A 15,911-nucleotide genomic window follows, 5' to 3' on the forward strand; every position below is an offset into this window, starting at 1 on the left:
AAAGCAAGGAGACCATGATAAAAACATATTCATTTTCCCAATGTAAGGTAAGGGGGACATCCAATCCCCCCCCCCCCCAAGTGATATTGTTCATGATATGTTTCTAACACTATTAGAAAGAAGCTGTCAACGCTTAAATAAAGCCTCGGCAACTATGAGATAGTCTAGTACCATGAAACTAGTTAATGCTCTTTGTCTTTGAGTGACATATTTAAAAGCAAGGAGGGTAATAAGAATAACAAGAATACATGTAATACAAGTACATGTAAGTTATTCAGTACAACTTACAAAATACAGTTAAAATTTTAAACAATGAGAAAAAAGTGCATGAGGCTATTATTGCAATTTAGTTGCAAAATTTCTAACCTTGGTATGCAAATTAAGTGAGGTCATAATATTTTCACATGCCCTTGAAATAGTTGTTTAAAATTTACATGTACATGTACATGTACTAGTTAAAGCAGGAGTTATATGGTGAAAATGTGTGGGCCATAAAACTGATTCATCTTTAAATTTCCAATTGTTTTCTGAAAAGGGGTGTCCTTAAATTATACATGTAGTAGCTCAAATTTCATATTAAAACAATGAGTCAAGTTTTGTATACCTAATGCTGAAAATTTGTTGCGATTTTGAAATTTTAAAGCAAATTAGGGAGGTCTTATTTTTTAATAACTGCATTCTTTAACCTTTAATAAGCACACAATGCACATGTTTTACAGAAATATGCAATGAATGCTCCTATTCCACAGATGCAGACCAAGATGAGGAATGTTTCCACCCAAATTCATCTGAATATAATATGCAGACTACCAACAGGAGGTGTGAGCTCTTAAATTCTTCCCTTCTGACTTGTGAAAAATTTCATCTCTTTTTTAGTTAACTGCTTAGTCATGAAACTATATGACCTTGAAAGTCACATGTATTATGGGGAGGGCTTATTTTTGGGGAAAGTGTTAATTTTTTTTTCCCTTGTTTGCTTGTTGTTCTGTCTTTTTTGTCATGATTTGAATACCCAGTATTTTTCTTATTGACTTCCTCTTCAATTTCTGGGTATTTTTTCATTACAGCCATGTTTCTGACATTTTATGGTGGTCATTTGAATATGAAGTGAGGATGTTTGAGGGAGTAGCAAAGTGTTTAGAACTAATTACTCTCTTCATCATATTTTTACAGTTCATGAAATCATTACCATTTACTTACAATTAAAAATTGTATTTAAAATTATGCCATATACTTTTCCCTTCTCTCTTAATTGTTGTGAAATGTTTCGTAAATTGCATGTACTGGGGACCAAATAAATGTGTGTCTAAAGTCTTAAACTCTCAATTAGGACCTATACTTATTAAGCTTTTCATTTCACTGGTTTTCCTCAAGTTGACCAATGATCTGAAACTTAGAAAAGTCAAAGACTGCTCCATCTAGAAAGTAAACTTGTACCCCTGAAGTATGACCCTACTGCACTAATATCAATAATTTTTAAATTTACTAAAATGCATCAATACTGTAAATGAATATATCTTTTATCTGATAAACAGACAGACAGACTATTAACTTGATACTGTAAACACATTTTTTTTCATCAAATACAGTATTGTTAAAGGAAGCTATGAGACACCTTCTCTAGAAATTCATAGGACTTAAAAACTACAAAAGAAGCATTGTATATTGAATTTTAATGGTTAATAAATACTCACTGGCTCTTCAAATCATTACACATTTAAAACTGTAATGATCTATTTTCAATTCTTATGGACTGACTAATTAACTTTAAACAGTTTAAGGGAAAAAATCCACTTCTCACCTAAGTGTTATCCTGACACAATCAAAAATCAGTGGTCAGAGCAGATGCCTGGACTGACCATTTAATTGGTTCAATGAGTCATGTAAAATTAATTATGACTGTACCAGCTGAATAAATGACCACTGGTCATCCACAAGATTTCTGAGACAATGAGAGAGACTAGTACCTTTCCCAGAATAATACTTTTAGTTTTGGTCATATGTTTACAATTTCTATTTCTAACAGAAAATCTTATTTAACTTCAAATAGAAAACACCAGGTGGACATTGGCTCATTAAACAATTTAAAAAGTATTTAAAGGAATCATAATAAAATTTTCTTAAAATTCGGTAGCTATAGTCCTCCTTGGGTTAATGAGACATGTACATGTATATGTATATCAACTGATATGGAAAAATATCATCCATAGATGATAAATGTTTTAATAACGACCCACCAAATTCTGAGAAAACGTCAATTTCATTTGTTTGGACTTGTTATACAATTTCGTTACTCTTACATGTACATTAAAATGCAGTTGTATTTCTTAACCCTGTTGCCATAATTTGTATTTTTTCCTAGTTACATGACAAGACAGGTAAAGGATCTGATATGAATACATTATCCGCTTAAGTGAAATTGACATGTCTACACTGTGGTTCAGGCTGATTTCACCATTCATACACTTGATTTGGTAAATTAATTGATTAATCACTGATCACAGATTGTTTCCAACACTTATCAATTGAACCGGTGATCAATTTTTTTATCAATTAAAACTCTTGAAAGGGTTAACAATCATTTTGATAGAATGTGTTCAGTTATTGAAACTTAAACACAAATCAGCTTTAATAAGTGACCAAGTGATCAATGAAATCAAGTCAAATCATAGTCAAAGTCACCAATAACCCATGTTAATTAATAATAAATTTAAACCAGTTCCTCCATTAAGAATGCTGTGTAACCACATCAAGTAAAAGTCTGTCTTCAAATTCATTTTTTTTGCCTTTATCCAGATTTGGTAAATTGCCTGAAAAGTTCCACCATCAGGCAATTGTCCACAATTCTCACATTCCATTGACATTCTATAACCTTTAACAAGTACACAATGCACAACTGTTTGGATACCAATAAAGTGAACAAATCTGTTTTGAAGGTCTTGATAGAAATTATCACAAGTACAAAAGCTCACCCAATCAGGCTCATTATGACACTGATGATAATTTGGTGATAAACTACACCATCTTGCAAGTTAAAAGAGTGGAAATGGTGAAAATCCACCTGGGCTGTAAGATATATATACAAAGAACTTCTACCACATAAGAACAGTCCTTCTTATATTTGACATAAATATTTATTTTTAATTTATGAGGAATCATCAGAAATGACATGTACAGTGACAGGGGTCAAAATGATGACCTTAGCTGACCAGTCATATCATGCTACCGATTATCCTGTAGGTCACCTGTCCACATTTCAATGAGGGTTGTGTATAATCTTAAAGAAAAAAATAGGAAAACAAAAAAACGCACACTTGTACATGTATTATCAGTAAATTCAAATTTGACAGCCTATCCAAATCTAATGATTTTCAAAATATTCAGATTTCATTGTTGGCGAAGTGTGTAAAATGAAAAATGCAATGTTTTAATGATATATTTGAAACTAAATGCCCAAATAAATTGTTTCAAGCTAAAAATCTGAAACTGTTATCTAAATTAGATATCTTTTTATCAAAACTATTCACAACTAGACCAAATTTCACGGTAAATAGTTTGTTAGTACTTTAGAAAAGTGGGAGATCAAACCCTAAACTTAAAGATAACAGATTTCAGGGTGTTAAAACTTAAAGACTAATTCCATGTTCAAGTAATTATTTTTATAAGCTTTATGATATAATAAATAATGTGAAATTAATGTGATGGATTACATCCATAATTCATATTTCTAATTTGGTCTGATAATATTTATAAATTATATTTACGATATAAATATTTGTCTATTTAATTTCAGTTATATCACAGTGTACATATTTAGATACTGTGAGAAATCATAAAACAAATATTATTTTTATCGTAATGGTCTTTATTTAGAGTTATGTGATTGTATAAATAGGAAAATAAAATTCCAATTTGTATAAACATTCAGTACATTATTGTACCTGGACCCTTTGTTAGAGTAAAAGGTGTAAAATTTGGTGTGAAATTAAAATGTTACAAACATCTAGTTATGCATGTACCTCATTTAATGTTTGTTATTAAATTGTGGTCTTTCTAGAAAAGCAGAGGACACTTACCCTAGCGGTGCACCCTTTCCATGCTCCCAGTTTATAGTGGGGTCCAAGTACTGCTCATTTACTTGTGTTACTTTGTATGTATTATTTTGGTTATTTTATGTTCTTTGTTGTATTTTTCTGTTTTCCATGTCTGGTCTTTTTGTCCCTGGATTACATTCTTTTGACTTCCCCTAGAATCTTGGTTCCCTTGATTACTCTTTGCCCAAAACAGTCATTCACGACAAATCAAATTGAAAATAGCTGTATCTTTAGCTAAAGGTTATATCATTCAACAAATCTGAAAATCTTAAAAGGACAACAAGTACATGTAGGCAAGCAAACTTTCAACACAGATTCAAGATGGCACACCAGGTTTACCACCACTCCCCCCCCCACCCAGAAAATTTAATTTGAAAAACAAAAGTTTCATATCAATGTTTGATTTTACTGTATAATACACCAACACTTTTGTAACTTAACCATATCTGATATGACCAGATTTTATTTTTACACATTGGTGAAAAAGGGGGGATAAGAAAGACATACAAATGAATTTTAACTATGAAATCAATACAAGAAAGATATACACCTGCAAGTAAAGAATATATAACACATAAACATTGTTTTGTAACTTGGTTATCAGACCAATCTGTTTATCAATGAAAAAAATGGAAGGTAACATTACAGTAGAACGTCAAGGGCAACATGAAAACAGAGCACCATTTTAAAAATACCCTACAACTGCAGTGAATTTTGTCTTTTTTACTTACCACCCTGGATATGAATAAATAGAATGAAACCTGTCAAAATGTGGTTTTTTTTGGACTGGAGTTAAAGCAGGTGATTGGTTTAAACAGGGTAAAAACATATTGAGACTAATATACATGTAGGGATATTGTCTGGTTTACACAGGTTTTCAGTATATAAAGGGTTCTGTTCAAACAGATTTCACTGTAAAATGAATCAGCTGAGTAGATGTACTTTTAACAATTATCTAAACTACTACAGTGCATCTGCCTTGGGTCTCCATAATGATGAAAGAGTCTATGTATTGTAATTTAAAAAAAACATGACAAAGCGAAGAAAATGTAACACAAAAACAATAACAGACCAAATCCATAACACACATGACAAAAACTTGGAGCATGGACTAAGTTTACTGTTAAGTTAAACACAATTTAGATGGCTTAGTATAAATCCAGAATGTTTCATACGTAAGCATGTATTTCTAAGATTTGCCCACCATGGGCAGGTGAATCAGTAAGTTCCAACTGTGCAGTAGTGTACATGTAGCAATCTCAGAGAATAATTACAAGATGTAACTACTGTTTATATCCAGTCACTACTAGAATATCTTTGTTAATTGGCTTATAACATCAATTAAACAATCCCCAATGCAGACTGCACCAAGTTGCAACTGCAAGAAGTACGTGTACATCCATACCTATATCATACATAAAAATGATATTACTCTATCTTAATCAAAGGTAATCTTCATGGGAATACACAATCAAAGATCAAAGCAAAGATTCCTGAAGCAACTTAGCCAGACTGCTTTAAACCAGTTGAAATAGTTTTATGTGCTTTAAATTGCTTAAAGTGATTGCACTAATTGACAAGCACTTGAGGGTAGCTATGTTCCCCCATTGTTGTCTGGAATAAGAGTAGCTTACCTCTTTCTTACATGTACAAGTAGACATATCCCTATATTTAAATAATGGTTATATATGAATGAGAAGATATAAAAAGAGGGAATGGAGGAGAGCTTTTATTGGTGCATCTAATATGGAGTTCAGGTGAGAGTACTTAAAATAAATATCAATACAAACAATAGAGTGGACACCAAAAATGGAGAGGGTGTGACGTTCAAGAGGTACATACATGTACTCTGCATGTACATGTTTTCAAAGGTAAAGGAAGATTATGAGTATGCAGTACTAATAATAGAATTTGTATTAAATACTGTAAACATTTTGATTTTTTGCAGTTGCTAATTTTGGCGGATTTTGACTAGTGCAGATATTCGTGGGTATCAATTCACGGAATAATAAAATGAGAGGCCTGACATAGTGTTAACATCAATTTCGCAGGTAGTATTTTTCGCACTTCTCTGTCCATCCAGGATTTGAGTTTAGGGGGAGGGGGGCTTTAATTGAATTAAATGCCATGCAAAGCAAGACAAAAATAATATGGGGTAAAACTAGTGGTGAAAATTTTTTTTTCTTGCCAATAAGTGGGGGGCGGATGTAAACCCGGCACGCCTGTCCTTGGATCTGCACCTGACCACTAAAATCAATACTTTTACAGTAGCAGTATTGAAAGACAAAAGGAGGTGTGAAAGGATAAGCAACACTGATAAAAAAGATGGACAATACTGATAAACTGAAGACCAGATCTCAAGAAAAAAAAATTATTGACACAGGAACATGTACAGTACATGTAAAAGCATCAACAGTTTTCAAAATTAGTAGACACTTCAATTAAATTTCATGGATCACAGTCAATTAAGGTTTAACAAAATAATTGAATCAAAGCCCATCAGAAAGACATTAATTCACAATCTGAACCAATTGAAAGATTAAAATTCAACATATTTGGCTAATTTTAGGGTCAATAGGCACTTGACAAGGGAGGGTCAATGTGGGTCATCACATTATGCTAATAAGATGATATGATTGTCATTATAAAAGTACAGATATCTTGTCTCTTACAATTCATTCGATGACTATCTCAGGCTCAATAAGTATAAACAGGGCTGAACTCACACTTGAAAATTACAAATGTGAGGACAGGGCAATTTAAAAACTGTTTGTCCTTATCCAAAATAACTCATTAAAAAAGGTGTCATTTTTTAGTAGTTTCCTCCATTTGTTGATAGAAGAAATTAACAGACCAAATTGACAGGCTTAAAAGGAAAAACAACAACAAAAAGTAAATCCCAAAGACAATATAAACATACATTTTTTTCCCATGGCCTCATATGTAATCGTAATTATCTAATTACTTCACACTCAAATCTGGATCAAAACAATATTTTAAAAGTACAAAAATTTGACCTGGAAAATATTTTCATTCATAAAAACTTTATTAATAAATGTATGACCATAAATTACTTTAAAACAATAACACTTTGCTCAGACCATTGTTCTCCCACCTGTTTTTAATCACAAAAAAATATGAACTGTACTTCAGTAGAAACAGAACACTAAAGTCATTCTACAGGTCGTTAACTTCAAATCTAGAAATTAATAACCAAAACATATGTACCTGTTTGTCCATTAAATTCTTGATACTCTTGTTTCACCTCAAAACAGGAGATTTCTTCTACTATCAGAAGCATGTACATATATATATATATATTATAGTCAAAACAATATTGTAGATGTAATTCATACAAAAATGTATGTGCTTTGTACTAGTGGATTAAAAGGACATACAACATAAGCTATATGTAGCAACTTTTCAATATCTCCTGGAAGATCCAAGAATTTCAATTTGTAGTCTGATTAAGTTCGTAGAGGGGCCTATTTTTTAAACACTGAGTCTGTGGGATTTTATAAAAAGGCATCCCACAGAAAAAAAGAAAAATCTCACAAAATCTACCTACAAGCTATGCATGTCACACAAAATTTAGATTGTTACTTCAAATATCCATGAATTCTTGGAGGAAAACAGCTGCTGAAATAAATGTGAATGTCATATTAGGTTATACTCATATTTTTCACATCTTTAGTTGGTAACCACAAAACCAATAGACTCCTTTTAAGTTCATATACCTTTGATTACTAAAATCTACATAAAAACCAAAAGTTTATCTACAAAAATTACAACATTACAAGTGTTCTATCTTAAGCAATGACGCCATCTAATCAGAATTGGAAAATACCCCAACAGAATACAACAATGTACTTCAAAAAATCTTGGTAACTAAAAAAAGATATCAAAAGCTCTATATTGGATTGCTCTTATTCTAATCAATGGTCTAACCTTTGACCCTTACACAAACAAATCATAAAAAAAGTTCACACTACTTCATCTATCAATCAAGTTGTAGAAAAATAGACCAAATATGTTTTACAATTGTCTATAGTATGGGCACTTTGTGTTGACATTCCATGTTCAGCTGAATTGCAAAGAACTAAGCCAAAAACAAAGATTGACACACTTACTGATAAACTGGATCAAAGTCTGAAATATGTTAAATACTAAAATTCCTTTATTTTCTGCTCAACGATTATTTAGTTAGAATGAAAATAGAGTAATATGTACCAAACCAAATGATGCAAAAATATCTTGATCAAAAATAAGAAAGTCGACTGAAAACACCATGAATTGCCCCAGGAAGTATGCTACGAAATTTTAAGAGAAAAAAGAAAAGAATTTTGACGAAAGTCATATTTAAACAGACACAATACTCATACCACATGGAGTCACAACACTGTTCTATATCGCGAGAAGATGCATTGTTATTAGGGTCAAAAGGCATTATACTTGAGTGTATACAAATATGTAAAAAAATGTACACATAAAATTTCAAGTTAGAGAAGAATAAAGATAAAGCCTAGGGGTTTCCAACTCATAAAAAGCCTTTCAATATTAAATACTTAACTTTTTTATGTAAAGCCCTGCTGTCCTACTGTTGATTTAATAAAAAGACTTTTTAACCTTTGGGAAATTCAAACAAAATATTTTCCCATTATCGACTACAATAATACTATTTTAATGGCAAGATTTTCCAAATCTATTATTATAAAATCCTTCAAATTTCTTTAAATATCTTAATCTTTATTTATAGTTGATAATTTCACTTTACGATACAATAAAATGACTCTTCTCTACATTTTTCTTGCATGTAAAAGTGCCAGTGAAAAAGGAGGGGATGCTTCAAAAGAAATATTTTAATTCTACTGATATTCTTAATGTACACAAGAACACTACGTTTTAAACTCTGGAATTTGATATGCAATGTAATCCCTCTCATTGAGCAAATATTTGAATTTAAATGCATTTAAATTTTTTAGCTGAATATTTTCAGCAGTATACACTTAATAAATGGCACATTCTTGTGTTTCTAAGCAATTAGGTAAAATTGCAAAAATATTTTGACACGCAAGTCACACAGAAGCATGTAGCACACATGTAAGACGGCTACTGTTCAAACATTAACACTTGACTAGTGGAGGAAAAATGTGCAGAAATTATGCCATGAGACGTTACCACCTACAACGCATGTTTAAGTGACATGACAATTGCTGACACAGACACAGCATTTTGATAGATAAAAAAATCAAAGACCACTAAACATTTGACTATAGGATACTTGTGTTTCCCTAATTTCGAGCAAATTCAACCATCTCTCGACCTGTTGTGTAAACACTGATAACCTAACGTGAGTTTTTTTATTCTCCATTCGTTCTCGGCTGATGATTTACTTATAACTATAGAACTCAACAGTAAATTAATGCATGTACATGTAGTCACTCAGACTAATTTGAACACAAATCAGAAACCATATAGTTGTGAGACAGACAGACAGACTGACAGACAAGAACAACTCCACCAATCTCTGCTGAATACTAGCTGCAAATAACAAGCTCAAGAGACAATTGAAACTAATTAACTTACATTAAGTATCCAAGCCTATTTTTATCCAGCACAACTGATTTTATTTAAATACATAAAAATAACCAAATGTCCTATGATTCATGCAGCATCTTTGTGTAGCCCTCTTATTTATAGAAAATTATGCAAGTTTAAGAACAATTTGGCGAGTACCACCCATTCTTTCACATAACCCATTTATATTATTTTCTCTGTACCTGCAGTGTATCAAGCTATTGTGATCTACACACTCCGAGTCAGGATACTTTACCCTTACTATCAATCTAAAGGAATAAATATAGAATGCATACAATGATTTATTCCTTTATCTCTTAAGCAAATATTGTTCAATAATTAATGGTTCAGATTAGGGTATCCCTTTCTCTCTTTGTGTTATTGCATGCTCAAAACAATGTGTAACAGAGATGCCACAAGAATGAAGTACGTTTACAAGCACAGTTGTACTTGCCAATATACATATACATGTATATTTTGTACATGAGATCATTTCTATCCCCTGTCTCTTCCTCTCCTTTCGCTCCTTTTGAATGTGATCTTAATAACACAAAATTCATATAAGACATCAATGTATTTGTAAGCAAAAGAAAAATTGCACTGCACCTCTTATTCAAGAAATCAAAGTGTAAAATTTTTTTCACAATACAGTGGCAGATTCAAGGTTTTCTGGTGGTTGGAACACACACCCCCCCCCCCCCACCCACAAACACACCATTTTTTTCCCTTCAAACTTCTCAATGACTAGCTCAAATAATAGAGGACTGTGTTTGATTCAACTAGACCGAAATAAGACATACACATCATTTCACTAGCCCAAACCAATTTTTACTAGCCCCAGGCTTCGGGCTAGTGGCTAAAGGCGAGCACTGCTATTATATCTGGTCCCCTGTATGATTTTTTTTTGTTTAATAAAAATATCAAATATGTACTTTCTTAGAAAGTGAAAAATAAAAATAAGCAGGGACAAATTTTGTACATGTACAAATTATGTATTCTGTCAAATACATGTTGTATCTGTGTCAAAAACAGAACATGATAAAGTACCATTGTGTGGCTAACACAATGATGACAAAAGTGTTGTAAAGAATACAACAAGTAAACAGGTGTCCAGTGGTAAAGGTTTATAATGTTATTAAAGTCAAAATTAAGTTATTAAAAAATTTTGAAAGACCATAAAACACCTCCCACATCTTAGCAATATGGAACAACATTATTGCACAACCACAACCATAAGATAAGTAGCCTGTAGATATATGTACAGCAAGCCTAGTTCGGTCTGACATATTTATAATCAGCCAGTCAAGTTCATTAAAAAATTCTCCACATAATAAAGTAATTATTTGTACAGTAAGTGAAACTTTTATTAGCTCTTTCTCACTCAAACTACTTGAGACTTGTTAAGATGTCTTTGATGATTCAGTGCCTTTAGAGTAGGAGATTCCATTTGTTTAATACTTTCCATGTTTTGTAAGCAAGAATTAAATTAAATTGTTGTTATGTAAAGTCAAATCATATGCCACTTGTTACAAGTTAAAAAGGTGCAAAATTTGAGTTTATGATAGTTGAGGAGATAAGAAGCTGGGGATAAAAACTATGTCAAATCTCCCAGACAGAGGTTGGGGAGATTAGATGCAGGGGAGAGAAAAAATGTCAAATCTCCAAGACTCACTCACTTTGGTGGTAAGGGAGATCAGATGCTGGGGAGTTTAAACTATGTAGAGATGAAATTACTTGCTACATACACGTATATATTGGTCATATTCATCGTTAAATGGTATTTCAGAAATCATTTTAAAAATATCAATTAGTATTAATTAGTTGAACTTCATTACTAACATTGATAACAAAGGGGTAGATCCCTTCATCGGTTATAAAAAAGTGTTATTCTTGTCTTTTAAAATTAATTTTCAAGAATTATTCCACAAGAAAAAGTATTGCAACACACCTTAGCTAGGCAACTGCTTACATTGGATTTTTACAGTTACAGAATAAAACCTTCAAACTATCATCTTGAATGTGTCCCTATACATGGTAACCTAGCAGTCTATCAGTATCATTTTCTAATGAATTATTCTAAAAACTACATGCATGTACATATATTAAACTGATTGATTACAGACTCAGCAGTCATAGAAATGTCAGTTTCATGTCACAAGATGAGGCCATGTCATGCAACTCTGTAAGAGTGGTGTCAATTTGACATGACATTATACAAAATTCAAAAACTAAAGACATAACAGGATATAACTGAGTTAATTTTCTAAAATGTGTACATGTAAATTACTTCATATGTGAGGTGTATTTGTTTTTTTTTTTTTTAAACAAAAATTACATTTAATATTATAATGGCTTTCCCTTTAAAGCACGTAGCAATATACTTTATAGGTAGAGTGTATAGATAAAAAAAAGTTATTTTGTCTGATCTATCCAAATCAAATATTGTACATGTACATGTATCCCTGGTACATGCATATTGTACAGTTGTTACAAGCACAAAGATTTTACATTGTCTCAAAATTATGTTTTCCACATAAGCCAAGAAAAATTGTCAAAATCATACCACCCATTCTTGTGGGACAGAAACAACCATGTACATTTGTATTTTAGTGATTCTGCAAAGTCATATACATGTAGGATAACTGTTCAAACCTTCATTTCCACACTTCAATTTTCAACTACATAAACAATCCCAAAAATTTCACAGTTTTAATAACCCCTATGCACAATCATTAGAAAGTTATACATTCAAAAAGAAAAAAAAAGGCATGAAACACCTGTTTGTAAAATTGTATCTTTACACATGAGGATGCATTTTACAGGTATTTTGTTTCCAAAGCATTTTGGATACCTCTATAATGGTGTCATATTTCAACCTGGCATCGTCATATAATTCTTAAATTACTTCTAAGTTTTAAATCATGACACTTTCATAAATCAAAACTTAAGTGGAAGCTACATGTACATGTAGTACATTTTGTACAATGTACATGTACATTCATATTACTGTATGTGTACATTCACCTGATGTACACCTTTTGATCACTCTGTAGAATATACTGAAATAAATAAACATTTAAAATATACAATGCATTCTATGTGTACACATGTTCATGTTGATAATGTACAGACAGGTCCTCATATACAAAATAGGGGATGCATATCAGGGCAATTAAATACATTTGTATATTGAGGGGGTGTTAAAAAAATATCAATTAAACTTTACCAAGGTAATTTTACATTTAAGGTGATCATCCTTTGAAAACTGTAAGTGACTGGTCCTTTTTAAACTATGGCTGTACATACATGTACATGTATCCATAAATCTATTTCCATAGAATTACTATACATGTAATACATGCATGTACACAAGGTAAACTAAAATTTAACATGATGATGAGCAGTATACTACATGCACATGTTGAATCATTTTCATGTATTTCATATGTACTGTATTTGAATGGTTTATATTTGTACACCGTTTTTTAAGTAATCCTCAACTTTCAGTATATCTTCATGTACATGTACACAAATGATTACAATAAATGTAGAATGTACAGTACTTGAAAAACATACATACATGTACCTGTATACATGTACATTTATTTCCAAACAAATGATGTACAAAACTGCTAACAACATTATTGTATTACTATATGTAGTTAACTAGGACTGGAAACTCCCTTTATGTCAAAGTGATATAAATTTGCCAGGAGTCACACTGCATCAAGATGAAAGACAAAATTAATGTCCCATTTCAAAATAATGTACAATCAACTCCCCTAGTACACGTATCTTAAGATAAACATACATGTATTGAGAGAAAACATTTTATACTAATAATTTAGATATGGTCATAAAAATTTAACAGTTGAATACTCAATAAAAATAATGTAGTAGATTTTTATGATGTATTTAAAAAGCGAACTTTTCAAGACATTTAACACTCGATTTATCAAATTGTAGAAGTCTGGTACATATTTGGTTTAAACCTGCATAACCAAGTTGCACACATGTGCAAATATTTTAAAATTTGTCACGCCTTGAGCTTAAGGATAGCGAGATTTCTTAGTTGTTATTCATGGCATTATTTCAAACTTTTCACTTCTGAAATTTATTAGAATAAAACAGCTTTTCTTTTTTACAAATTTTAATATTTCCCATTCATTCAATCAGGTTTTAACCATTAAAAGCAAATTCAATTGAAATATATATTTATATATTATTGGTTTTTCTTATCATATAGTTTGGAGGTTGTTTTTGACGATCGTCAAGTCATAGGGATAAGTTCGACTCAAAGACATATAAAGGTTCAATAACATTATATTGTACATGTAATATTACAATGTACTTGTAACAGAGATATTTCTGGGGATACACTTCATGTTTTAGATGACCTTTTATAACACCTTGCAGAAAAAAGGGACTTTCTAATATACATTCCCTGATCTTAATTTGAAGTAATTTTAGATCTAAATTCATTTTCTAAAATTCATTTGCTGGGACACATAAAAATTTTGTAATACACTCCACAAGATAAAAGTGTCTCCCTTAGGCAACAATTCAAGATTATTTTTCTTTTATCAATCTCTTATCCCCCATAATTAAAGTGGTAAGTGGGGGTTTAAAGAATTAATTATTTTTGACCATTTATATGATTATTGCCTTGTATAATGATATCTCTTATCAAAGAAAATTAAATAGTGATTTGATATTGTCCCCAAACATAAACTGTGATTTGGGGATCGTGTTTATAGCGCACGCAGATACAAATCTCACTTCAATATACACAAAATGTAAATAAACTTCTAAAAGGCCTGATAAACAAAGTTTCTATTATACCTGAGAAAATCTACGTCTATACACAAAAATCTTACCTTGTGAATTCACATGTAAAATTGTACATAAAAGTGGAATTAAAACTTTTACGGGCACCATCTTCGGAGTTTTTCACCCACGTCTGTCAAATTACAACTTGTTTTCAGCAGAATTGGCAACTGTCAAAAATATCCACACCAAAAATATCCCGACAACTTATTTATAAATTGTAAAGTGATCACACTACGGCATTACTAGTATCCGTCTGTTAAAACTTTCCAATTTGTCTTTAGCTACATGTAGAAGACGATTCCGTGTGCTCTTAACTTCACGTGCGTATTCTGTATTGCAATCTCTTAAGTAATTCAATAGCTACTCGAACGGGAGGTAACTCCGCCTGCTATCGTAATCCTATCCATTCACAAAAAGAACAAAATGCACCTATGAAGTTTCGGTCGTCTGCTCAGATATTCAGACCAGACAATCAGCCAACCGTTCAACAAGTTTAAATTTCTTGATTATAAAACTATCTGCAGGTATGTCAACCAAATAAAACGATGGATATCATTTGATAGAAAAGAATCATCTCTTAAGATTTTTTTCTCTGTGACATTATAGGATTTCTTTTATCATTTTCAGTTTGATATTACATAACTACCATAAGGAAATATTATCCGCGCTGTGTAAATTTGAATAAAATTTTATGAGACGGTTCGAATGCAAAAATTTGAATTCCTCAACATCATGCCTGTTAAATTAATCATCGTATACACATTTGTTAATTAGGTTTTTTTGTTTTGTCTAATTAGCAGTCTTGTTCAACTTGTAAAAAATCTGCATATTTTGTGGCTTTGGTTATAATTACATGACACTTAAAAACAATAAGTTTTTAATTTGATGTTAACACGATTTCATTCAATGTATGCACACATATCACCATACCAAGACGGAGTACTTATTGTAAAGTACAGAAAACAGTTATTAATTATGAGATCTCAACCAAAAGAGGTTTTTGAGGTTTACTCACTCTGGTTTACTTAGTAAGACATATTTTATAGAGAACTTTTTTTTTCTTATAGTTTGACCCTGTAAACCCTTAGTGTTGAATGTTCTGCATGGCTTAATGCATTTTTTCTAAAGAACCGCAGCCAAGTTTCAAGATACATTATATAATTAACTAACTGCAAGGATGGATTCAGCTATTTGACAGATAACTGCTCTCAAGAATTAGGGAAGGTAATTTGCATACATTTTGAAAAACAATTTGTTTCAATTTTATTTGTCTTGCATCTTCCGGCGATCAATTAAATTGTCAAAAATCGTCAAAAACAAAACTGTACATATTGACAAATTCGAGGAGAACAACTGACAGAAATGAAAATGTACGACTGAAGCTGCTCAAGCTTGGAACCTCGTCGAGTT

The 15,911-nt window shown here is 31.5% G+C and overlaps 1 protein-coding gene across 5 annotated transcripts in view; it reads right to left on the minus strand.

The window, feature by feature from the left end:
• LOC148600157 (uncharacterized) overlaps window positions 1-14,931 on the minus strand; it is a 119,291-nt gene extending 104,360 nt beyond the window's left edge. For 4 of the 5 annotated variants that reach the window (XM_088559306.1, XM_088559304.1, XM_088559305.1 and 1 more), the window contains exon 1: window positions 14,549-14,931. In XM_088559306.1, coding sequence (XP_088415432.1) covers window positions 14,549-14,609 — 61 coding nt within the window. In that variant the 5' untranslated portion in view covers window positions 14,610-14,931. The remainder of the gene's footprint in view (window positions 1-14,548) is intronic. The other variant, XM_088559307.1, reaches the window with a different exon arrangement.
• Window positions 14,932-15,911: the final 980 nt, after the last annotated feature.

Source organism: Perna viridis, chromosome 13 (assembly GCF_037379345.1).
Source record: "Perna viridis isolate PV_CMFRI_1.1 ecotype Kerala chromosome 13, ASM3737934v1, whole genome shotgun sequence".
Taxonomy (NCBI): Eukaryota; Metazoa; Mollusca; class Bivalvia; order Mytilida; family Mytilidae; genus Perna; species Perna viridis.